The sequence below is a fragment of the Podarcis liolepis genome, assembly GCF_965112155.1.
Source record: "Podarcis liolepis genome assembly, chromosome: 13".
Lineage (NCBI taxonomy): Eukaryota > Metazoa > Chordata > Lepidosauria > Squamata > Lacertidae > Podarcis > Podarcis liolepis.
The window spans coordinates 25,677,928-25,703,132 of record NC_139573.1 but is presented as its reverse complement, the minus strand read 5'-3'; the positions used below and the strand labels follow the sequence as shown (position 1 = coordinate 25,703,132).

Genomic DNA, 25,205 nt, shown 5'->3' with positions numbered 1-25,205 from the left:
ATATGGTTTTGTGATGGGGAAAAATAGCATCTATTTAATGATACTCACAAATTGTGAATTAAAAACAAGTGAATAAGCCAAAATTCACAGCACATACAGTAAAAGTGTACAAGTGTACAGGTAACCTGAAATAAATTACATTTTATCTATCAATTTACATTTCCAAAGGATTATAATTAATTCAAATAAAATGAATATAATATTTTAAAGAGAAAAATGTAAACATGTTATTATTTGTAATTCAATACTAGCATTTATGTTAAATCAGTTTTAGGTTGTCTTGATTTCAACTGGAAATTCAGTCCTATCCACAATAATCTGCCACTGTGTCTCATTGATTTTAATATTACACGCAATACACACACACACACACACACACACACACACAGAGAGAGAGAGAGAGAGAGAGAGGTACCTCGGTTTAAGAACAGTCCTGTTTAAGAACAATTTAGTTTATGAACTCCGCAAAACCAGAAGTAGTGTCCTGGTGTAGCTATAGAGGCAGAGGTGGTACTTCAACAACATCTGCAGAGCTACAGATTAGTCATTGCTGGTATAAAGCCTTATATAGATGAATTCAACATGCAATATAAGGCTACAATCCATAGTACACTTTCCTGGGATTAATTCCCATTCAATCCAATGATACCTGCTTCTGAGTAAACTGATGTACGATAGGACAAATCTTATGCAAGCCATCTAGGCAACTGCAACTGTTTGCTAAAATGAAGAGTGGGTTTTGCCTAAGAACTGGGGAAAAATATTGACAAGCAGCTTCCAGAATGCAATTTTGAGCTCCCTGTTTCTTATGCTATAGATGACCGGGTTCATTACTGGTGGCACCATGCAGTAGAACATAGAAATCAAGAGGTCAAATGCTGATGGGGACCCAGATGTTGGCTTTAGGTAGACAAACATGCCACTTACCATAAACAGGGAGATAACAATAAAATGAGGCAAGCAAGTTGAAAAGACTTTTTGCTTCCCTTGACTGGATGGGATTCTCAGAACAGCTCTGAAGATCTGAACATAAGAAAAAACAATTAGAAAAAAGTAAACAAAGCCAAAACAAGACCCCAGAATCAGAACCCGGACTTCATTGATATATGAGTCAAAGCAAGAGATCTTTAGCAGTTGTGGGATTTCACAGAAGAATTGATTGATGACATTAGAACAGAACTCCACAGTGAACGTTGTTCCAGTGTGCATTGCTGAATAGAAAAGTCCACCGATCCATGCACTGGTTGCCATCTGAATGCAAGCTTTCTTGTTCATGATAGTCTCATAATGCAGTGGATTGCAGATGGCAACATAGCGATCATATGCCATGACACCAAGAATGATGAAATGGGAGACCATGAAGAAAACAAGGAAGAATACTTGGCAAACACAGCCAGAGTAAGAGATGGCTTGGTTTTTCATCAAGGAATTTGCAATGGACTTGGGAACTGTAACAGATATGGAACCAAAGTCTTGTAATGACAGATTAGCCAGAAAAAAGTACATGGGTGTATGAAGCTGATGGCTATAGATGATGACTGTGATGATGAGAAGGTTTTCTATGAAGGCCACCAAATACACTGTGACAAAAAAAATAATGTGGAATATCTGCAGCTCCTGCATCTCAGAGAATCCGAGCAGAAGGAATCCATTCACTCTTGACTGGTTCAACATTGTATTGTTCAGAGTTCTATTTGTTACCTGTGCAAAGAAAGATGCCACACGACTTCTTTTTTCATTTGACTGTATCTATTTGTGAAATGGAGTGGTTCTCTTTGGACAAAATATCCTTCCCTTTCTGGCAGTGGTGATGGAAATAAAAATTGTACTAATGAACTTTATTGATATCTCATTTTTAATTGTACCCAGAAGGTTCAGTTCTCAGGAGTTAAGTGCAGCTCAGCCGCACTAAGTCAGACACATTTTGGGAGTCATGTGCTCATAATGACTGTGATTCAATGGCTGTTATTTAACTTGAAAGCATTGTTTTGATGATGACTCTGTTTATATGATTGAATGTTGACACCCCCACCCTTGAATGGAGCTGAGGAGTAGGAAAGGTCTTTGGTAGGGTTTGTGGGTGGTATTCCTAGTTGCGGGGGAGGGGGGACAAGATCAAGGACCAGTCTGTATTTTGGGCATGGTGACAGAACTGGATTCACCTAGCCTGTGGCACAGTGTGACTTAAGAGTTAGCCCTCCTGGACAATTGAGTAAACTGGGCCCATTCATTCATGAATATTGTTGAGCCTTAGGAGGGTATTATTGCTTACTCAACCCAGTAGGCTTTATATCTGACAGGCTGCTGAATGTATTTTTGAATAAGGCCCTCGAATGAACTAAGCTTACTTGAGGCCATCTTATTCCAGATGGGCTTCAGATCTCATTGGGGTCTAGTCCATTCACTATGTGGTAGGGATGAGTTAGCATCGGGATTCATCCACCTATTAAGGGAAGCCTACCTCCTTTGGGGACTTTTGGAGAGATTATTGTGGATGTGCCAAAGATGTTGATGTTATGGAAACAGAGGAGCACTATGTGCAATGAGTTGCCCTGTTTGCAAGTCCTGTTCATGAGTTCCCATAAACTGTAAGCAGCTAAATAGAACTCCTCCAACTCACTTCCTTATTCAGCCTGGCTTCTCTCAGCAGTAGCCCCTCTCCCTCAGACCATGTGCTCTAGCAGAGCACACAGCTACATTCACAATCTAACTCTCCAAATCAAGCCTCCAAACAGCTCAGACAAGCATCCAGCCTTAATCCAAAAGCCTCAAAGTCTTCTTCCATTTAGCCAGGGCCGTCTTTACTCAGGGGTGCAAGGGGTGCGGGACACCTGGGCGCCAAATTCAGGGGGGTGCTAGGTGCCCGCCACTGAAGCGACCTAAGCTCTTAACTATCTACATGTTATGAAATAATAAATAATTTTGATCAAGTTAGAAAAACAAAATACACATATACCTAGGTATTACCGAAATGTATACCTACTGTTTCACTAAAGGACTTTCGACTTTGTGCGCTCATTTACCAAAGACGTGCCATGCCAGTGGCGGCCCTTGTCATTCACAATGGTGGCACTTGACTCAATGACGGTGCTTGTCATTCACAATGGCAGCCCTTGTCATTCTCAACAGCATCATGCACACAAAATTAACTCTTACATCAAAATATTATGTTATATATTGCATTGATATGTGCTGCTAAGCGGCAGCGGGGTCAGCAGCACCTTTGACACGACTGATGTTTCTCCTAAGCAGGTGCCTAAACAATACTTACAAGTTTAAGTGTGTGGTGTTGTACACTTAAGTATAATAAATGTGTTGTAAATAAAGTTTGTTTATTTGTCCTCCCTTCTTTCATAAACAAGAGATAAGGCATAAACATTATGTCTGACATAAGCATAATAAAAGTTAATTTGGGGGCTAAAGTAAATTTGGGGGCGCTGGGCAGGTCCTTGCGCCCTGGCTGCACATATGCTAAAGACTGCGCTGAATTTAGCTCTGTAAGTATTGTTGGTTTAGTAATCTCTTTATTTATGTATATCTTTGAATGGCAAGGCATAAAGTAAGGCATGCAAAGACTGCAGGATGTAGAGAGCAAGCTTTGTATCAGCATATCGAGGGCTGGGATGTTGGAACCAAATGGAAGTATATTATGGCTTCTTCTACCAGCCAGAACAGCAAGGCACACTGGGAATCTAAACCCTCTGCTTCCAAGAATATGTATACTTTGTCTCTTCTTTTCTACACTTTCTCCATCACTGTTCATCAACTCTTTTTCGCAATCAATCCTTTTGATAATCTTTTCTCAGAGATCAAGACTTGCTTAGTCATTTATCACCTGGCGATTGGTCAGTGTCCTCATCTGGTTACATGGGACCCACAGGTTTAGGCTTACCCCAGGCAGCAAAATGTCTTGGGCCATTCCTGGGAACTACCTGAAACCAATCATTGATATTTGGGATGCGGGTGGCACTGTGGTCTAAATCACTGAGTCTTTTGGGCTTGCTGATCATAAGGTCGGCAGTTTGAATCTGTGCGGCGGACCGTGCGAACCCAGTGCTTTGTCACAGCTCCTGCCAACCTAGCAGTTTGAAAGCATACCAGCGCGAGTAGATAAATAGATACCACTGTGGCAGGAAGGTAAAAGACATTTTTGTGTGATCTGGCACTCATTATGGTGTTTTAGTCATGGTGGCCACATGAAAAGCTGTCCTAGAAAAGCTGTCTACAGACAAATGCCAGCTCCCTTGACCTGAAAGTGTAGATGAGCCCCATAAGCCCCATAGTAGAATTCGACTGGACTTAACTGTCCAGTGGTCCTTTATCTTTACCTACCTTTACAATTGGTAGTTACAACTTCCAGATAAATTTAGATTGCCAGATTCAAATTCACCCTGTGTCACAAAGTTTTCTTGCATTCCACCACCTCAGCTGCTCCATTCACACTTTTGCATGCCAGATCACATGACCTGTTGATTACATTAATTTACTTCAAAGTTCTATCAGTTGAATGATTCCCAAGGTGGTGTCAGGCATCAGAGGATCCAACCCCCCACAGCAGGTTGCCAGGAATGGATAAGACAAGGAAAGTTCTACCAATGCTTTTTATTCAATATTCACAGAGAGAGGCTTAGAAATGCAGCCTTTTGGAGTAATGGTATTGCTCCGAGTGAAACCCCATCCCCTCTGTCTCTCCCATTTCCTCATAAGTCATCACTATGGGTGCTGAAAAGCACCTTTTGCCTTTGAGCTCTTTGCTCTCCTACTTTCAAGGTCTGCTGTGTTCTGGTAGGGTGTGGGTCTGGAATGCTTTCTAAAGACACTGAGTCCATCAGCTGTCTCTCCCATAGTCTCTTCCTCCTCCTCCTTTCCCATTATTTCCCAACTTTTCCCCTCACCTGCCTCTGAGCTATAACTTTCCTCAAACCCCTTTTGTAATTCTGATCTGTCTCCTTCTTCTCTAGAAGGGACAGGCTGGGGAGGCAGTCTCCACCATTCCTCCTCTGCCCAGTCCCTGACATCTGGCTTACAAAAGGCTGAACCCAGTCACCAGACCTTTCTTTTGTTGCGTGGCGAGTTCCCGCCCCCCACCAAGATAAATAAACACACGAGACACCATAATTAAGGTTAATTGGGCGAATTAGGCCACAACTTTATTGAATTCAGGAATGAGAGGCATTGGCTTAGGCATTGGTCCTAACGACTATCCGGCTCCAGCCCATTTGCTGGAGACACGGTGAAGGGTTAACACTGATCGAGGGAGTCTCCCGCTGAGGCACGTCGGCTAGGAGCTCCCCCGGGTCACCGCTCTGGGGCGTGCCTTTGGCCCGCACCTCCATAGGCTTTGGACAGGGCCACGCCCCCCGGAGTCCTTTAACGGACCACCCTTCGTTCACTGGGGGGAGGTGATGGCGTTCCTCCCCCCCCCACACACATCCTCTTAACCCCTTCTTCCAATGCCTACCGCCAATGCCGAAGAGTTGTGACGAGTTGCTACGAGGTAGGCGAAAAACCAAAAGGCTGGAAATTGCCGATTGGGAAAAATTCCTACCATGCCCCTTGCGGCGACAGGCCGAAGCCCATAGCAAAGTCAGACCTGCCTAAAGCCCCAACTAAAGGGAGGGAGGGTGGGGAAACGTGGATCCAGCCGGGGAAGAGAGGGCGAGCCCCCCTCCGCCCCGGCCCTAAATAGGGCAAGCCACGCCCCCTCCAGCCAGCCGATTGGCTGGCCGGGAGGCGTGGCCGGGCGGGATTCCCTAGCTCTCGCGGGGGCTGAGACCAGCCCCCGCACATGTGGGGAAGGGCGTGATGCCCGCAACCCCACCTCCTGGGGCAGGCCCGGAAGTGGCTTTGCGTGGCGAGTTCCCGCCCCCCACCAAGATAAATAAACACACGAGACACCATAATTAAGGTTAATTGGGCGAATTAGGCCACAACTTTATTGAATTCAGGAATGAGAGGCATTGGCTTAGGCATTGGTCCTAACGACTATCCGGCTCCAGCCCATTTGCTGGAGACACGGTGAAGGGTTAACACTGATCGAGGGAGTCTCCCGCTGAGGCACGTCGGCTAGGAGCTCCCCCGGGTCACCGCTCTGGGGCGTGCCTTTGGCCCGCACCTCCATAGGCTTTGGACAGGGCCACGCCCCCGGAGTCCTTTAACGGACCACCCTTCGTTCACTGGGGGGAGGTGATGGCGTTCCTCCCCCCCCCACACATCCTCTTAACCCCTTCTTCCAATGCCTACCGCCACCGAGCAGTCGCTCGCCGCCAATCCTCTCATGCCTGAATCCACCCCCTTATCCCCTTAGCAATATCCATTAGCCAAACATCGTTACCAGCATCCGAAAGATGCACGCCATCATACCGGTAGAGGGCCTCAAGGTTGAAACGAATGCCCGGGTGGCCTATGACCAACCCCCCCAGGGCCGCCACTCTACGCACCACCGCCCGATCCAAGGCTTTCCTAGCCCTATTCAAAGCTATCGGGCACCTACAATCTCTCCAAACCCGCCTCTCCATCAGCGAGGCCCAAATAATTGTGACATTCGGGTAAGCTGCCTTCAGCTCCTCGAAGTCGCTAAAAATGTGCCACTGCAAATCAACTGCCTTCCTGTAGGCTAGGTCGTTTTCCCCTAGTTGTATAAGTAAAGCGTCTGGGGGGCCCTCCACTGCTGCTCTGGCCTTAAATGCCGGAAGCATCTCGGCCCAGCGCATTCCCCTCCGGGAGACCCAGGAGATGGTGATGTTGGGTGGAAAGCCCAGGCATGGCCCGAGACCGGAATTAATGGCGCGGACCCTGGCCCAATGCACAATACTGTGCCCGATAATCCAGACGCGCGCCCCCATGTCACCTGTAGGAAATTGAGAGAAAAGGCCATTGTCAATCACCATCACAGATTCTTTCTCAAATAACGTTTGTACGCATCAGACTTCCAGCGACCCAAGTCCCTAATCCTTTCTGTTGTAAGACCCAGGTGCATTGCCGTGGTGGCTGCTCCAATCCTGAAGGAGTGTGCTGCAAAATCTGCTGCGGGGATGCCGCATGCTGCTAACGCTAGGCGCATGACCCGCGTGAACTGGTGACGCGTCAAAGGTAAACCATCTGCGTGGATCAATAGAGGCCCTGCCGAGTTGACCCTCAGGGATAAGAAGCGCCTCGTGTCTTTTACTGGACATGGGCCAGGCCTGCCAGTGGCCATCAGCTGAACCAGAGCCCCCCTCCCGTGCTGGTCTGTTTTGGAGCTGCGTATTCGTATTACCAGGTCTTCCCGTGATAGGGTAACATCACTTAAAAGCAAGCCCCGGGAGGAACCGTGCCAACCCGCTTCATAAAGTACCTCACCCACGCGCAGAGCTCCAAAAAAGGCAATGGAATACGCCACAGAAAATAGGCGGGCCTCGTACTTTGACCAGCATACTGCACGCAATTTTGTATGGATTTGGGAAAGGATGTCGAATGATATCGGCCTTCTTGTATCACAGATTGGTGGCTGTAGCCTGCGCCAACCCTCTAACGTCCTTCGTATAACAAAATCGTCACAAGGGTCAGTGGAAAATACCGCCTTGCAAAAGAATGAAATTGCTGCGGCTTGCAGGTTGAGGGTTCTGGGGGCGCGGCCCAAGCGTCTTAGGTAAACCAGGTAAGATAGCACCTCAGGCTTGACGGGAGGGGCGTTGCTCCTGACGGGTCGGGTTTTGTCACGGAATTTTAAAAAATCTGACCAAGCCTTTTTATACGATCTCAAAGTGGAAGGTGCCAATGAGGCCATTACTCCCTGAATCACTTCTGGCTCCCAGGCCTCTGGTCCCCATGCCTCCGGTCCCCGAGACTCCACAGATGTTCCGGGAACGGCTGCGGCAGAAGCTGTGCATCCGGTGCTAACGAGCGGAAGCGGTCCATCTGAAAGCGAGATAGGGCGTCCGCAATGTCATTATTTACACCAGGCACAAATTTTGCAGAGAAGTGGATGTTGAGCTCTAAACACCGGAGAACGAAGGAACGCAGGAGGACGCCTACCCTTGGTGACCGTGCGGTCTGCCTGGAAAGTACTGCCACCACGGCCTGATTGTCGGTGTGGAAGCACACCCTATGGTTACTAAAGGTTTCAGGCCACAGGTGTACCGCCACTACAATCGGAAAGAATTCCAGGAATGTTAAATCTCTGGTAATGGGGCCCCCTTGCCAGTCGGCGGGCCAGCGCTGAGCACACCATTGGCCCCTAAAGTAAACGCCAAACCCCTGAGAGCCCGACGCATCCGAATGGACCTGGAAGTCAACCTGCAGCGACAAGTTGTCCTGCCATAAAGAAATGCCGTTGTAGTTCTGCAAGAACTTCAACCAGACTTCTAGGTCGGATTTCACTTCCTTGGATAGCCGTACCCTATGGTGAGGGGAACGCAGCCCTGCTGACAACTTCGCGAGGCGGCCGCAAAATGGGCGGCCAGGGGAAACCACACGGCAAGCAAAATTTAAGTGACCTAACAGTGACTGGATTTGCCTGAGTGTAACTTTCCTTAGGGGGAGCAGCTGTCGAATCAAGTCGCCAAGCGCGATGAGTTTTTCCCTGGGAAGTTTTGAGGTCTGAGCGACAGTGTCCAGCTCGATACCTAAGTAAACCATTGTCGTAGCCGGACCCTCAGTTTTGTCGGCGGCTAAGGGAACCCCCAATTCCTCTGCTAGTGATATGAAGGCTTCAAGGAGCTCTGAGCACTTAACCCTGCTATTGGCCACGAGGATAAAGTCGTCCAGGTAGTGCGACACGCCCTCGGCGCCGGTTCTAAAGCGAAGCGCCCAGTCTAGGAAGGTGCTGAATGCCTCAAAGGCTGCGCAGGCCACAGAGCAGCCCATGGGCATTGCCTTGTCTACAAAATACGCCCCCTCAAATTTGAAGCCGAGCCACCGGAAGTCTTCCGGATGAACTGGCAGGAGTCTAAAGGCTGACTCAATGTCACATTTAGCCAGCAGCGCCCCTTTTCCGAACTTGCGTATGAGCTGTACCGCTTGGTCAAAAGTGGCATATCTAACTGTGCATAGTTCCTGTGGTATCGCATCATTGACGGACCCCCCGGAAGTCTTCCGGATGAACTGGCAGGAGTCTAAAAGCCGACTCAATGTCACATTTAGCCAGCAGCGCCCCTTTTCCGAACTTGCGTATGAGCTGTACCGCTTGGTCAAAAGTGGCATATCTAACTGTGCATAGTTCCTGTGGTATCGCATCATTGATGGATCCAGCCGGGGAAGAGAGGGCGAGCCCCCCTCCGCCCCGGCCCTAAATAGGGCAAGCCACGCCCCCTCCAGCCAGCCGATTGGCTGGCCGGGAGGCGTGGCCGGGCGGGATTCCCTAGCTCTCGCGGGGGCTGAGACCAGCCCCCGCACATGTGGGGAAGGGCGTGATGCCCGCAACCCCACCTCCTGGGGCAGGCCCGGAAGTGGCTTTCTCATCAGTGGAAGTTAAATTTGTTCAGTTCAGCTACATTTACATCACAGTGGGAGCAGAAAAAAGAACCTCTTTTCCAATGCTAGGTGCTGGGGTGGGGTTGCACAGTGAAAGGACCCTGAATTTAAAAGGCAATGCTGATAGAATATCAGGAAGATTAAGGGACCAAGACGAACAGAAATTTCATGATAATTGGAAGAAATATTTAATGTATATGGAATCTAAATCTCAGGTGACACTGGCGGGGTTGAAATAACTCTAACAGCGGGAAAGGCCTATGTAAAAGAGTTAAAAAGTACGCGACTATATAATTTATTCAATACTTACCAAAGGAGTGGAGGGAAGTCCAAGGCTCAGTTGAGACTAACTCAGTTATATATTTTATTTATGATTTGTGAAGTGGATATAATTTGTATAAGGTATGTGGTGGATTTTTTGTTTATGTTTTTCCTGTATATATGTGCAAATATGAATAAAAATTTATGGGGGGAAAATAAAATAAAAGGCAATGCTTCTTTTTTTACAACTTTTTGTTTTTGAACAAATACAATGACCATTAAACATAGCATAGTAAACATTATCTTAAACATTTCAAAAGAAAACATTATTAAAAGGAATCAAATATAAACTGCACATTTCAAACAGCATAATTAGCAAGAAAACAAAATATTGTCATAACCTTTCTTCAAGAGATTGCTGAAGCGCTCCTTTCAACAAGAAACTGAGCCTTTAATGGAAGACAGTGCCAATATAGATACAGCGGACACATTGTGTTTCAGCTTTTAAATTTCTGCTGGAAACTTTTCTATTCCATCAGGTTAATGCTGGCAAGGAAGGATATATCATTCCATAATAGCTGCCTTCTGATTTTAACATCTCTATGTGGTTTTTATTGTATGATTTTATGCATATTTTTGTGAACCACTCTGTTATTTTGAATGAATAGCAATATATAAATATGCATAGCAAATGAATAGCAATATATAAATATGCATATAAATAAACAGCTGAGATGTTTATTCTTATTCTCCCCTTGCTATCTAAAGTTCACCTATCTAAAGTTCGGCATGCTGCATGAGGGTCTGTTTGCTTGTCATACCCGAGTCCTATACAGACAGAACACTCAAACGTTCTGTAAATATGGATGTGGGGTTCCACTTAAGCCAGTCCCAAACATTGCACATATCAACTAACTTTCCTCCCTTATATCCACTTGTAAACATCAGCTGAGAGGGAGCTATAGATACAAAGGTTTCCTCCCTACAATGTTCATATTTACATGTGGTTGACAGGAGGTGCAATCCAGCACATGTGATGTAAGTGGTGAGGATTTTCAGTGCAACTCCACTTCCCAACTAAATGCTGATAGACTGGGAGCAATATGGCAAATGGGGGGGGGGGGGATGAGGAACATTTTTCAGCCAAGCACCACATTAAATCAATGGCAAACTTCAAGGGTCACATGCCACTGCTGGATGGGGCCAGAGACAAAACTGGGTATGGCAGTGAATGTGAATTTTACCCCTGTAAAGTAGGTTAGTTTCTATACACTCTCATACCCCTCTATATACCCCCATCCACCCAGACAAAAAAAAAAAAAAAGACATTATCAGAGCTCAAGGGCACATTCCAGCCAGGGGAAACACTCAAAAAGGGTGTGAAACAGGGTTGGAGAGGGGATTTGGTTGGTGAGGATGTGTGGCCCATGGACAGTCTCAAAAGGCAAGTAGAGAGGCCTGAAGAGCTGCATTTGGCCCCCACAATTGAGGATCTAAAGGATCCCAGTAAAAAATCCTCCCATCTTCATTAGGGGTATTACTGCAGGTTGCACTATCTCTTGATTTACTTAGACTGTGGCAGGTTGCATCCAGTCACATGCTCCCATTCCTTTATAAAGGGGAAGTTGTGGCTGCATCAAAGCCATCTTCCACCTTACCTGTCATATATGCAAGTTTATAGCATCTAGACACAAATGATTGATTAAAAACAAGTGAAAATCTATGGTACCTGCAAGAAATAGGTATAGAGGTAAGGTCAGTTGAATAAAACTATGTTTTTATAAGCTTATATCTCCAAGAAGTAAAAATTAATTCAAATATTAATAAACAAAAGCTTTGGTAGAGATTAAGGTGGAAGGTTTTCACATGTTCTTACTAGGGAATTCAGTACGATCATCAGTGTTACATAGGTTTTAGGTCCTCCAGGTTTCAATAGGAAATTGCATTGCTATACAAAACAACCTTGAAGAATCTTCAACACCCAAATTACTATCAGCTCCAGCATGTACGGCTAGGACATAGGGAGAATGGATATTGCGGGAAGCCACAGATATTCACCCCTGGACTAAAGATCTATATAGATGAAGTAAACATGCAATGTAACCCTTCAATGCAGTGATGTCCACTTCTGAGTAAAAACAACAACAACATAGGACTAGACAAAACTTATGCAAGCCATCTAGACAATTGAAACAGTTACCTAAATTGGAGAATGGTTTTTGTCTAAGAATTGGTGGGAAATATTGGTCAGAAACTTCCAGAATGCCATTTTGAGTTCCTTGTTTCTTATGCTATAAATGAGTGGGTTCATTACTGGTGGTACCATGCAATAGAAGGAAGAAACCAAGAGGTCAAATGCTGAAGGGGAGCTGGAGGTTGGTCTGAAATAGACAAAGTTACCACTTACTAAGAACAGGGAGATAACAATAAGATGAGGTAAACAAGTTGAGAAGACTTTTTGCTTCCCGTGACTGGATGGGATTCTCAGTACAGCTCTGAAGATCTGAACATAAGAAAAAGCAATAAGAGCAAAGGAGATGAAAGCTAAACAAGCTCCAAAAGTCAGAACCCAAATCACAGTGATATCCGAGTCAGAGCAGGAGATCTTCAGTAGCTGTGGGATTTCACAGAAAAACTGATTGATGACATTAGAACAGAACTCAACTCTGAACGTTGTTCCGGTGTACATTGTTGCATAGAAAAGTCCACCAATCCATGCACTGGTTGCCATCTGAATGCAAGCTTTCTTGTTCATGATAGTCTCATAATGCAGTGGATTGCAGATGGCAACATAGCGGTCATATGCCATAACAACAAGGAGAAGATAATGAGACAACATGAAGAAAACAAGGAAGAATACTTGACAGACACATCCAGAGTAAGAGATGGTTTGTGTCTTCATCAAGGAATTTGCAATGGACTTGGGAACTGTAACCGATATGGAGCCAATGTCTTGCAAAGACAGGTTGGCCAGAAAGAAGTACATGGGTGTATGAAGCTGAAGACTGTAGATGATGACTGTGATGATCATAATATTTTCTGTGAGGGCCACCAAATATATTATGACAAAAAGGTTGATGTGAAATACCTGCACCTCCCAAATATCAGGGAATCCATGTAGAAGGAATCCACTTACTCTTGACTGGTTCATCATTGTGTCTCAGGCTTTGGTGCCTAGGAAAAGGAAGCTACCACACTGCTTCTTTCTCTTTCAGTTGTATCAGGAAATCTTTCTCTTTGTACTGAATGTGGTAAAGGGTGGAATGTATAGCAATGAGCTTTAACGACGTCTCGCTTTTAATTATACCCAGGAGGTTTAATTCTCATGAGCCTCCTACATACAGCTCAGCAGATGTGGATCAAATGTGTATTTGAGGGTTGAGATGCACCTAGAATGACTATGATCCAAAGTTCTGCTTTGGCGTATGTAAGGGGCTTGCACCAGAGTGGGGTGTTTCTTTAAAAAGATATTCCTAGAACAGTTTTCTCTATGACATAACCCTGTGTGGATTGTGGATTGTTGGCTGTTGCTATTTAAATTAACACATCTAGGACTGAAATCCTTTACACAACTATGAAATTGGTTTTCTTTGTTGCTTACCCCTGCCAAAAAGTTCTAAATCAAAGCAAGTAATAACAGATCGATAATGGCAAATGAATTCCACAACACTTACATGTTGTATATGATTTAAGGCTAGCATCCACAGAACAATGTAGATTGCTTTATGCTCCATGGTGAGGCTTGCAGACCAACTTTTTGAATTAGAACTGTGTCCATCTTTCTAATATAGCACAGACTGACTTCTAAGAGAAGACTCCACATTCTACTTGTTATATTTGCATTTTTGTGCAGGCTGAAAGAAACCTCAGTATGTTGGCAATCACAAGGAGTAGAAGAATTGTTAACAATGTTACTTTCTAGCATTCACATCAAGCAACTTATGATTCAGTCCTGGGCAAGATTAAATGATGCATGGGGTATTCCCATATTATCATTGAGCATTCAACTTCATTTGTTTGGTTGAATTTTCCACAGATATTATACAATGTCTGCTGTTTATCAAGCATACTTTCTGATGCAGAAATTATATGACAGGTGTGGAAAACTTCAGGCCCGGGGTCAAATTTATCTACCCCTCAGCACTCTCAGGCCATATTTCCAACAATGGTCACAATCCCACACCAGCCCATCTTTGCATGCTCCTTTAATTTTTTTTATTTGGCTGGAATACGTTCTTGAAATCAGTGGTATTGGCTTGACCAAATGGATAATAAAGAAGATAGGCTACATGCTACAAGCGCATGTAGAAACTAGCCTGTTGTGGAAAGCTAAAGCTCACATTTTTTTTACTCTGGCCTCTTTTGCCGCAGGTGAGGTACACCATTCATTAGTGGCTCCAGGAAACTTGCCCAGAAGGGAGTGAAGCCCTCAGGCTGAAAAACAGCCTCATCCCTGTTATACAACATCCACTTCTCTTCATTTGTTTCTGCAAGGAGGGAAGAACACCGGAGTACAGAGATGGGTATGGGAGTTAAATCCTGAAGCTTTTTTTATCCCTGTCTTTGAACCTTGTGGTCTGTGATGCTGCTTCTGCTTGTAAAGAAGCTGCAGATTTTTATGAATTCAATGTTTATCCATGCCTTTTTGGCTGCATCCACAATCTCATCACTTCTCAGTGGGTGAGTGTATAATTTGTCATAGAAAGAATGGCCCTTTTGCAGAGACTGCAATAGCCCTAAGGCTTCTTCTCCCTCATGTGCAAACGTTTTTTAAAAGATGATGAAGAAGAAGAAGAAGAAGAAGAAGAAGAAGAAGAAGAAGAAGAAGAAGAGAAGAAGAAGAAGCACTTTCTACACCAGCCCTTTCTAGGAATCAGTTCTGTGATTATCTTTTCTCAGAGACCAATACATGCTTAGTCATTTATCATCTGGTGACTGTTCAATGTCCTCATTAGGTTGCATGGTGGAGGGACCCATGGTTGTATTCTTTGCTACAGGCAGCAAAATGTCTTGGGCCTGCCCTGAGAGCTACCTGAAACCCATAGTTACAACTTCCAGGTAAATTCAAATATGCAGATTCAAAATCCCCCTGTGTCACAAGGTCTTCTTGGATTCCTCCAGTTCAGTTGCACCATTCACACTTTTGCATGACAGTCCGCATGGTCAGTTTATCGCATATATGTATTTATTTACTTTGAAATTCTGTCAGTTGAATGATTTCCAAGATGGCTTACAACAGGCTGAACACCTGTACAGCCCAGTCACCAGAGACGTCTTTGACATTGGGCGTAGTGGCACAGCGAGCCAGGGTGCCAAGCAGTGGAGGGTACCAGGCGGAGAGTCCGGGGAGAGTCCGGGAAGGAGAGAGCGGGGAGGTAAGTGAGATGGAGTGGGGGCTTGGTGCCCGTCGGAGGTGGGAAGGCTCCGGCTGCTTTCCCGCAGTCCGGAACTCTCTCCGCTGGCTCCATGACACACCACCTCCTTGGCTGTGTGGTGTGTGCTTTGCATCCCAAGCTCTGCACATCATAAATGTGACTCTACCACTGTTCCCCTGTCCACTCTATCTTGGAAGATCTCTGCACTCAAAGTTGCACACTGCAACAGCTGCCCCCAGTGCCCCTCCCTCCTTCCCCTGCTTCTCCACTGCCTTCTCCATGGCGCCAGATATGCATAAAATGGCCCGGCCAGTCACCAGGCTTTTCTTTTGTTCTGATATCAACAATGGAAGCTAAATTATGTTCAGTAAGGTTGCATTTACCTCACAGTGGGGGGTACCTCTTTTCCAAGGCTTTCTTTGTGCATGCTTCTTTCCTGCTGAGACCAAGCCTGCACACAGAAACTGAGCAGAATTCAACCCCTGCTAGCCACATAGGGAAAAGTGTGTCCATTCAAAGAAAGCTTTTTAAAATCTCACAATACAGCTTGTGCTATTAATTTTAAAAGACAAGCAGAACAAACCACTTCTAATCATGTGATGTCATAACAACATTGTTAATTGAAAGAAGGGTATCTCAGCCTTTCCCAGACAAATGTATACAGAACAAAATGATAGTGCTTTCAAAACTTTAAAACAGCATCAATCCCAACCCTCCTAGCATCTACTGACCCTCACTGGTCCTTCCCCAGAGAGAGAAATTTCATCAGCACATAGAAACATATCCATAGTTCTTGGTTATAGCAGGAACTGACAGATTAAAGAAAAGGAATTAAATGCGTACATCAGAACCAAACAGATTTGTATTGGGTTAGAACAGATCTATTGCCACCTTGCATATCACTGAAATATTTTTACCTAACTTTGAAAAGACAGCAGTGTTGAAGCATGACACAGCTAAGAGAGTCATTACAGAAATGTGGAGCCACTGCAGAGAAGGCTCTTCCCATGTACACCTGCAGTAGGGGCTGGAACCATCAGCTTCAAACCTCAGAAGCTGGAACCATAATCCACCCAATCATAAAATGCCTTATGACCTAAAACCTTCTGGATCCAGGAGTTGTTTCCTCCTCCTCCTCCTCCATTTCATTTCTGTACTGCTTAAGAAGAAGAAAAACCTCAACCAGTTTACAACACATTAAAACATCAAATAAAACAATCCAGAATAGAAAATTACAGAAGAAAGACAAATATAAAATATGCATTCAAAGCAACATAATTAACAGGAAAGTAATACATGATCTTAAAAATTTCCTAATAAAATAATGGAAAGGATGTCAACTACAGATGCACATTTAACACATTAAGGTTCACAAAAAAAATCTTTTTTTATTCATGAAATTTCTATACCGCCCTTGATCTGAGGATCACAGAACAGTTTACAATATAAAAACACAAAAATCCATAGCATAGTAAACATTAACTTAAGCATTTTAAAGGAAAACATTACTAAAAGAAGTCAAATACAAAATGCTGGGATCAAGGCACATTAGAAAGCACCTGTTTCCCCCCGATGGCCCTTTTCTCTCCAGTCTCCACCTTCTTCTAGCTATGGCTCAACTCACAGTTCTTCTAAATATAGACTTCCTGCTATGAGCAGTGCTGGGATGTGGAATCATAACAAATGGGAAATCGCAGCCACATCAAAGCCATCTTCCTCCCTACCTGTCTCATATATGCAGGTTTATAGCATCTGGACACAAATGATCAATTAAAAACAAGTGCAAATATATGGCACATGCAAGGACAGGTATATGGGTAAGGTCAGTTGAATACAATTATGTTTTTATCAGCCTGTATCTCCACTGCAAGAAGTAAAAATTAATTCAAATATTAATGAATATAAACTTTCATACAGTTTAATTCAAAGGATTTTCACATGTTCATATTGTGCATTCAGTACTAACATCAGTGTTAAATAAGTTTTAGATCATCTAGATTTCAATGGGAAATGGCAGTTCTATACACAATAATCTCCAGTAGTCTCCAGGAACCCAATTACCATCAGCTCTAGCATGTATGGCTAGTAGATAGGGAGAATGGATGTTGTAGTACAACAGCACCCAGAAAGCAACATATACTTACCCCTGGTCTAAGGACATATACAGATGAAGTAAACATGTGATATATGGCTACAATCCAATGTATACTTTGCTGAGACTAGAATTCCTATTCAATGTAGTGATATCCACTTCTAAGTAAACAAACATAGGATTGAACTAAACTTAAGCACACCATCTAAGCAACTGAAACTGTTTCCTAAAATGGAGAATGGTATTTGTCTAAGAATTGGGGGAAAATATTTACCAGCAACTTCCAGAATGCCATTTTAAGATCCTTGTTTCTTATGCTATAGATGATTGGATTCATTAGTGGTGGCACCATGCAGTAGAACATAGAAACCAAGAGGTCAAATGCTGATGGAGACCCAGATGTTGGTCTTAAATAGACAAAGGTGCCACTTACCAAAAACAGGGTGATAACAATAAGGTGAGGCAAACAAGTTGAGAAGACCTTTTGCTTCCCTTGTCTGGATGGGATTTTCAGGACTGCTCTGAAGATCTGAACGTAAGAAAAAGCAATAAGAGCAAAGTAGATGAAGGCTAAACAAGCTCCAAAAGTCAGAACCCAAATTGCAGTGTTATCCGAGTCAGAGCAAGAGTTCTTCAGCAGTTGTGGTATTTCACAGAAAAACTGATTGATGACATTAGAACAGAACTCAACTCTGAATGTAGTTCCAGTGTACATTGTTGTATAGAAAAGTCCACCAATCCATGCACTGGTTGCCATCTGAATGCAAGCTTTCTTGTTCATGACAGTCTCATAATGCAGTGGATTGCAGATGGCAACATAGCGATCATATGCCATGACACCAAGGAGGACGTAATGGGACATCATGAAGAAAAGAAGGAAGAATATTTGGCAGACACATCCAGAGTAAGAGATGGTTTGGGTCTTCATCAAGGAATTTGCAATGGACTTGGGAACTGTAACCGATATGGAGCCAATGTCTTGCAATGACAGGTTGGCCAGAAAGAAATACATGGGTGTATGAAGCTGATGACTGTAGAATATGACTGTGATGATGATCATGTTTTCTATGAGGGCCACCAAATATATTATGACAAAAAGGCTGATGTGAATTACCTGCACCTCCCGAATATCAGGGAATCCATGTAGAAGGAATCCACTTACTCTTGACTGGTTCATCATTGTGCCTCAGATTTTGGTTCCTAGGAAAATCAAGCTACCATACGACTTCTTTCTCTTTCAGTTGTATCAGGAAATCTTTCTCTCTGTACTGTATGTGGTGACAGGTGGTATGTACAGCAATAAGCTTTATAGATGTCTCACTTCTAATTATACCCCGAAGGTTTAATTCTCATGAGCCTCCTACATACAGCTCATCAGATGTGGATCACATGTGTATTTGAGGGTTGAGATGCAGCTTTGGCGTATGTAAGGGGCTTGCACCAGTGTGTGTGTTGGGGGGGGGGTTCTTTAAAAAAAATGTTCCTAAAGCAGTTTTCTCTATGGCATAACCCTGTGTGGGTTGTGGGTTGTTGGCTGATGCTATTTAACACATCTAGGACTGCAATCCTTTACACAACTATGTGGGATGAAGTCCTATGGAACCCTGTATGAGTTAATTCTAAGAAGACATGTATAGGATTATGCTGTAAAATGCTCTTCTGCTCATGAAATTGGTTTTCTTTGTTGCCTGTTGTTATTGTTTAGTCGTTTAGTCGTGTCCGACTCTTCGTGACCCCATGGACCAGAGCACGCCAGGCACTCCTGTCTTCCACTGCCTCCCACAGTTTGGTCAGACTCATGTTTGTAGCTTCGAGAACACTGTCCAACCACTTTGTTGCCTACCCCCTGCCAAAAAGTTCTAAATCAAAGCAAGTAATAACGGATCAATAATGGCAAATGAATTCCACAACACTTACATGTTGTATATGATTTAAGGCTAGCATCCACAGGACAATGTAGATTGTCTTATGCTCCATAGTGAGGGTTGTAGACCAACTTGTTGCATTAAAACTGTGTCCATCTTTTTAATAAAGCACAGAATGACTTCTACTTCTACTTGTTATATTTGCATTTTTGTAACCATTTTCTACTTGTTATATTTGCATTTTTGTAACCATTTTTTGTATTATGAAAAACTTTTAATTAAAAAATCTCATTACATGGGAGTAATCAATCAAATTTTCCTTGGATTACCACTGATTCAGTGGTAAAGAGCAAGCCTCCCCAGGGCAAACAGCATTGAAAACTGAAAACTGCTCAGAAGCGGCATAAAAATGCACCATTAATTTACACTATTTCAGACCTTTCTCTGTTTCAAATGCAGCAGGAAGAACATTGTCCTAGATATAAATGTGCAGGCTGAAACAAACATCAGTATGCTGGCAATCACAAGGAGTAGAATTGTTAACGATTTTACTTTCTGGCATTCACATCAAGCAATTTATGATCCAGTCCTGGGCAAAATTATCATTTTATCATTTAGCATTCAGCCTCATTTGTTTGGTTGAATTTTCCACAGATATTATGCAGTGTCTGCTGTTTATCGAGCATATTTTCTGATATTCTGATGCAGAAATTATATGCCAGGCATGAAAAATTTCAGGCCTGGGGTCAAATTTTTCTACCTGTCAGCACTCTCAGGCCATATTCTTGACAATGGTCACAATCCCACACCAGCCCTTCTTTGCATGCTCCTTTCACATTTTATTTGGCTAGAATGCATGCATGAAATCAGTGCTTTTGGCTTGCCCAGAGGGATAATAGAGAAGAATGTCCAAGTGCATGCAGAAACAAGCCTGTTGTGGAAAGCTAAAGCTCCCATTTTTTACTCTGGCCCCTTTTGCCACAGGTGAGGTACACCATTCACTAGTGACTCCAGGAAACTTGCCTGGAAGGGAGCCCTCAGGCTGAAAAAGCTTCCTCATCCCTGTTATACAACATCCACTCCTCTTCATTTGTTTCTGCAAGGAGGGAAGAACATTGGAGTGCAGACATGGATATGGGAGTTAAATCCCGAAGCTTTTTTTATCCCTATCGTTAAAGCTTGTGGTCTGTGATGCTGCTTCTGCTTGTAAAGAAGCTGCAGATTTTTATGAATTCAATCAAACCATCCATGCCTTTTTTGCTGCATCCACAATCTCATCACTTCTCAGTGGGTGAAATATAATTTGTCAAAGAAAGAATGGCCCTTTTGTAGAGACTGCAATAGCCCTAAGGCCTCTTCTCCCTCATGTGCAATTTTTTTTAAAAAAAGATGAAGATGATGAAGAAGAAGAAGAAGACGAGGAGGAGGAGGAGGAGGAGGAGGAGGAGGAGGAGGAGAAGAAGAAGAAGAAGAAGAAGAAGAAGAAGAAGAAGAAGAAGAAGAAGAAGAAGAAGAACTTTCTACACCAGCCTTTTCTAGGAATCAGTTCTGTGATCATCTTTTCTCAGAGGCCAAGACATGCTTAGTCATTTATCATCTGGTGACTGTTCAATGTCCTCATTAGGTTGCATGGTGGAGGGACCCATGGTTGTATTGTTTGCTACAGGCAACAAAATGTCTTGGGTCTGCCCTGAGAGCTACCTGAAACCCATAGTTACAACTTCCAGGTAAATTCAAATAAGCAGTTTCAAAATACCCCTGTGCCACAAGGTCTTCTTGGATTCCTCCAGTTCAGTTGCACCATTCACACTTTTGCATGACAGTCCGCATGGTCTGTTTATTGCATATATGTATTTATTTACTTTGAAATTTTGTCAGTTGAATGATTTCCAATATGGCTTACAACAGGCTGAACACCTGTACAGCCCAGTCACCAGGGACGTCTCTACCATTGGGCGTAGTGGAACAGCGAGCCAGGGCGCCAAGCAGTGGAGGGTGCCAGGCAGAGAGTCAGAGAAGAGTCCGGGGAGGAGAGATCGGGGAGGTAAGCGAAATGGAGTGGGGGCTTGGTGCCTGCCCGCCCCCAATGCCCGTCGGAGGTGGGAAGGCTCCAGATGCTTTCCCGCAGCTCTCTCCGCTGGCTCCATGACACACCACCTCCTCGGCTGTGTGGTGTGTGCTTTGCATCCCAAGCTCTGCACATAATAAACGTGACTCTACCACCACTTCCCCCGTCCACTCTGCCTCGAAAGATCCCCGCGCTCGAGGCTACGTGCTGCAACTGCTGCCCCCTCCCTCCTTCCTCTGCTTCTCCACCGCCTTGCCCAGAGCCTGCCTCCTCCCACTGCCCCCACCAACTCTGCACTTCTTCATACAAACCGCTATTCCTTCCCCTGTGTGATCCCCTCCCAGTCACGCTCTCTCCTTCCTCCCCAAGCAAGGATGTCGAGACTGCAGCTGTGCCAGCACGCTTCTCTGCTGCAGCGACGCAGTCGGCCCAGCTCACTTCGCCTGTCCCTGCCTGGATGAGATCCCCGCCTACCTCCCGTAATGCCCCCATTGTCTCCGGCTGCCCAGCCCCACACCATGATCCCGCAGCAGGAGCCAACATCTGGTCGTGCGCGAGAAGCATGGGGCAGCAGCGTGAGGGCGGGAGCAGCCTTTCCTAAAAAATGTCAACAACTTTGGGGTCCCCCCTTAAAAACGGTCTACAAATCTGGGAAAGGGGGGGGATCTTTGCACCCTGGCTCCAGATATGCGTAAGACGGCCCTGCCAGTCACCAGGCTTTTCTTTTGTTCTGATATCAACAATGGAAGCTAAATTATGTTCAGTAAGGTTGCATTTACCTCACGAGGGGAGGGGGGGAGAACCTCTTTTCCAAGGCTTTCTTCGTGCATGCTTCTTTCCTGCTGAGACAAAGCCTGCGCACAGAAACTGAGCAGAATTTAACCCCTGCTAGCCACATAGGGAAAAGTGTGTCCATTCAAAGAGAGCTTTTTAAAATCTCACAATACCTCTTGTGCTATTATTTTTAAAAGACAAGCAGAACAAACCACTTCTAATCATGTGATGTCATAACAACATTGTTAATTGAAAGAAGGGTATCTCAACCTTTCCCAGACAAATATATACAGAACAAAATGATAGTGCATTCAAAACTTTTTAAAAAGCATCAATCCCAACCCTCCCAGCATCTACTGACCCTCACCAGCCCTTTCCCAGAGAGGGAAATTTCGTCAGCACATAGAAACATATCCATAGTTCTTGGTTATAGCAGAAACTGACAGATTAAAGAAAAGGAATTAAATGCATACATCAAAACCAAACAGATTTGTATTGGGTTGGAACAGATCTATTACCACCTTGCATATCACTGAAATGTTTTTACCTTACTTTGAAAAGACAGCAGTGTTGAAGCATGACACAGCTAAGAGAGTCATTACAAAAATGTGGAGCCACTGCAGAGAAGGCTCTTCCATGTACTTCAGCAGTAGGGGTTGGAACCATCAGATTCAAAGCTCATTAGAAGCTGGAACCAAAAGCCACCCAATCATAAAATGCCTTATGACCTAAAACCTTCTGGATCCAGGAGTTGTTTCCTCCTCCTCCTCCTCCATTTCATTTCTGTACTGCTTAAGAAGAAGAAAAACCTCAACCAGTTTACAACACATTGAAACATCAAATAAAACAATCCAGAATAGAAAATTACAGAAGAAAGACAAATATAAAATATACATTCAAAGCAACATAATTAACAGGAAAGTAATACATGATCTTAAAAATTTCCTAATAAAATATCGGAAAGGATATCAACTACAGATGCACATTTAACACATTAAGGTTCACAAAAAATCTTTTTTTATTTATGAAATTTCTATACTGCCCTTGATCTGAGGGTCACAGAACAGTTTACAATATAAAAAAACAAAAATCCATTAAACATTAACTTAAGCATTTCAAAAGAAAACATTACTAAAAGAAGTCAAATACAAAATGCTGGGATCCAGGCACAATAGAAAGCACCTGTTCTTCCCCGGTGGCCCTTTTCTCTCCATTCTCCACTTTCTTCTAACTATGACTCAACTCCCAGTTCTTCTAAATATAGACTTCCTGGTATGAGCAGTGCTGGGATGTGGAATCATAACAAATGGGAAATCGCAGCCACATCAAAGCCATCTTCCTCCCTACCTGTCTCATATATGCAGGTTTATAGCATCTGGACACAAATGATCAATTAAAAACAAGTGAAAATATATGGCACATGCAAGGACAGGTATATAGGTAAGGTCAGTTGAATACAATTATGTTTTTATCAGCCTATATCTCCACTGCAAGAAGTAAAAATTAATTCAAATATATATTTTATAGAATTTAATGTAAAGGATTTTCACATGTTCATATTGGCCATTCAGTACTAATATCAGTGTTAAATAAGTTTTAGGTCCTCGATGTTTCAATGGGAAATGGCAGTGCTATACACAATAATCTCCAGGAACCCAATTACCATCAGCTCTAGCATGTACGGCTAGTAGATAGGGAGAATGGATTTTGTGGTCCAACAGCACCCGGAAAGCCACAGATACTCACCCCTGGTGTAAAGATGAAGTAAATGTGTGATATAAGGCTACAATCCAATGTACACTTTCCTGAGACTAGAATTCCTATTCAATGTAATGATATCCTCTTCTAAGTAAGCAAACATAGGATTGAACAAAACTTATGCACACCATCTAGGCAACTGAAACTGTTTCCTAAAATGGAGAATGTCTTTTGTCTAAGAATTGGGGGAATATATTTACCAGCAACTTCCAGAATGCCATTTTAAGCTCCTTGTTTCTTATGCTATAGATGATTGGATTTGTTATTGGTGGCACCATGCAGTAGAACATAGAAGCCAAGAGGTCAAATGCTGATGGGGACCCAGATGTTGGTCTTAAATAGACAAAGGTGCCACTTACCAAAAACAGGGTGATAACAATAAGGTGAGGCAAACAAGTTGAGAAGACTTTTTGCTTCCCATGTCTGGATGGGATTTTCAGGACTGCTCTGAAGATCTGAACGTAAGAAAAAGCAATAAGAGCAAAGTAGATGAAGGCTAAACAAACTCCAAAAGTCACAACCCAAATCACAGTGTTATCCGAGTCAGAGCAAGAGTTCTTCAGCAGTTGTGGGATTTCACAGAAAAACTGATTGATGACATTAGAACAGAACTCAACTCTGAATGTTGTTCCGGTGTACACTGTTGTATAGAAAAGTCCACCAATCCATGCACTGGTTGCCATCTGAATGCAAGCTTTCTTGTTCATGACAGTCTCATAATGCAGTGGATTGCAGATGGCAACATAGCGATCATATGCCATGACACCAAGGAAGACGTAATGGGACATCACAAAGAAAGCAAGGAAGAATATTTGGCAGACACATCCAGAGTAAGAGATCGTTTGGGTCTTCATCAAGGAATTTGCAATGGACTTGGGAACTGTAACTGATATGGAGCCAAGGTCTTGCAATGACAGGTTGGCGAGAAAAAAGTACATGGGTGTATGAAGCTGGTGGCTGTAGAAGATGACAGTGATGATGATAAGGTTTTCTATGAGGGCCACCAAATATATTATGACAAAAAGGCTGATGTGAGATATCTGCACCTCCCAAATATCAGGGAATCCATGTAGAAGGAATCCATTTGCTCTTGACTGGTTCATCATTGTGTGTCTCAGACCTTTGTTTGGTGCCTGGGAAAGAAAACTGCCATACTACTTCTTTCTAATTCTTTCTTATTTAGTTGAACCAGGAAATCTTTCTTGGCAAACATGCTTTGATTATTTGTGATTACTTGTCCAAAAAGGCTTGTGCCTCCTCCGTTGCTATATCATCCACCTTGCCAAGAAGCCTACCCTGGTGATGTGTTCTACTTGCACTCCTGTCTTTTGGTAAGAGAAGCCAAAATGAAAGAATCCTTTGGTGGTGAATCTCTGACTGCCCTCCCTGTCATCGAGACTCATTCCAATCAATGTAATCTCTATGACTGAAGGGCAGATATTGGAAACTAAGCTATTCAACAAAGGGGTGAAATAGTTAGCAATGAGCTTTATCAATGTCTTGTTACTAATTATACCCAGAAGGTTTAATTCTCACAAGCCTTCTACAGCTCAGCAGCT

General features: G+C 43.7%; 4 protein-coding genes across 4 annotated transcripts; all 4 read right to left on the bottom strand.

Annotated features, from left to right (window-relative positions):
- Positions 1–720: 720 nt before the first annotated feature.
- LOC310691613 (olfactory receptor 14A16-like) lies at positions 721–1,674 on the bottom strand (the record flags this gene model as incomplete). Its single annotated transcript, XM_083471471.1, has 1 exon — positions 721–1,674. The coding sequence occupies one exon, from the start codon at positions 1,672–1,674 to the stop codon at positions 721–723; it is 954 nt and encodes a 317-aa protein (XP_083327597.1).
- A 10,240-nt stretch (positions 1,675–11,914) lies between these two features.
- Positions 11,915–12,868, bottom strand: LOC310691612 (olfactory receptor 14C36-like; the record flags this gene model as incomplete). The annotated part of the gene is made up of 1 exon (XM_083471470.1): positions 11,915–12,868. One exon carries the CDS (start codon positions 12,866–12,868, stop codon positions 11,915–11,917), a length of 954 nt encoding a protein of 317 aa, XP_083327596.1.
- A 4,539-nt stretch (positions 12,869–17,407) lies between these two features.
- On the bottom strand, positions 17,408–18,361 carry LOC310691611 (olfactory receptor 14A16-like; the record flags this gene model as incomplete). Its single annotated transcript, XM_083471469.1, has 1 exon — positions 17,408–18,361. One exon carries the CDS (start codon positions 18,359–18,361, stop codon positions 17,408–17,410), a length of 954 nt encoding a protein of 317 aa, XP_083327595.1.
- A 5,437-nt stretch (positions 18,362–23,798) lies between these two features.
- On the bottom strand, positions 23,799–24,752 carry LOC310691610 (olfactory receptor 14C36-like; the record flags this gene model as incomplete). The annotated part of the gene is made up of 1 exon (XM_083471468.1): positions 23,799–24,752. One exon carries the CDS (start codon positions 24,750–24,752, stop codon positions 23,799–23,801), a length of 954 nt encoding a protein of 317 aa, XP_083327594.1.
- Positions 24,753–25,205: the final 453 nt, after the last annotated feature.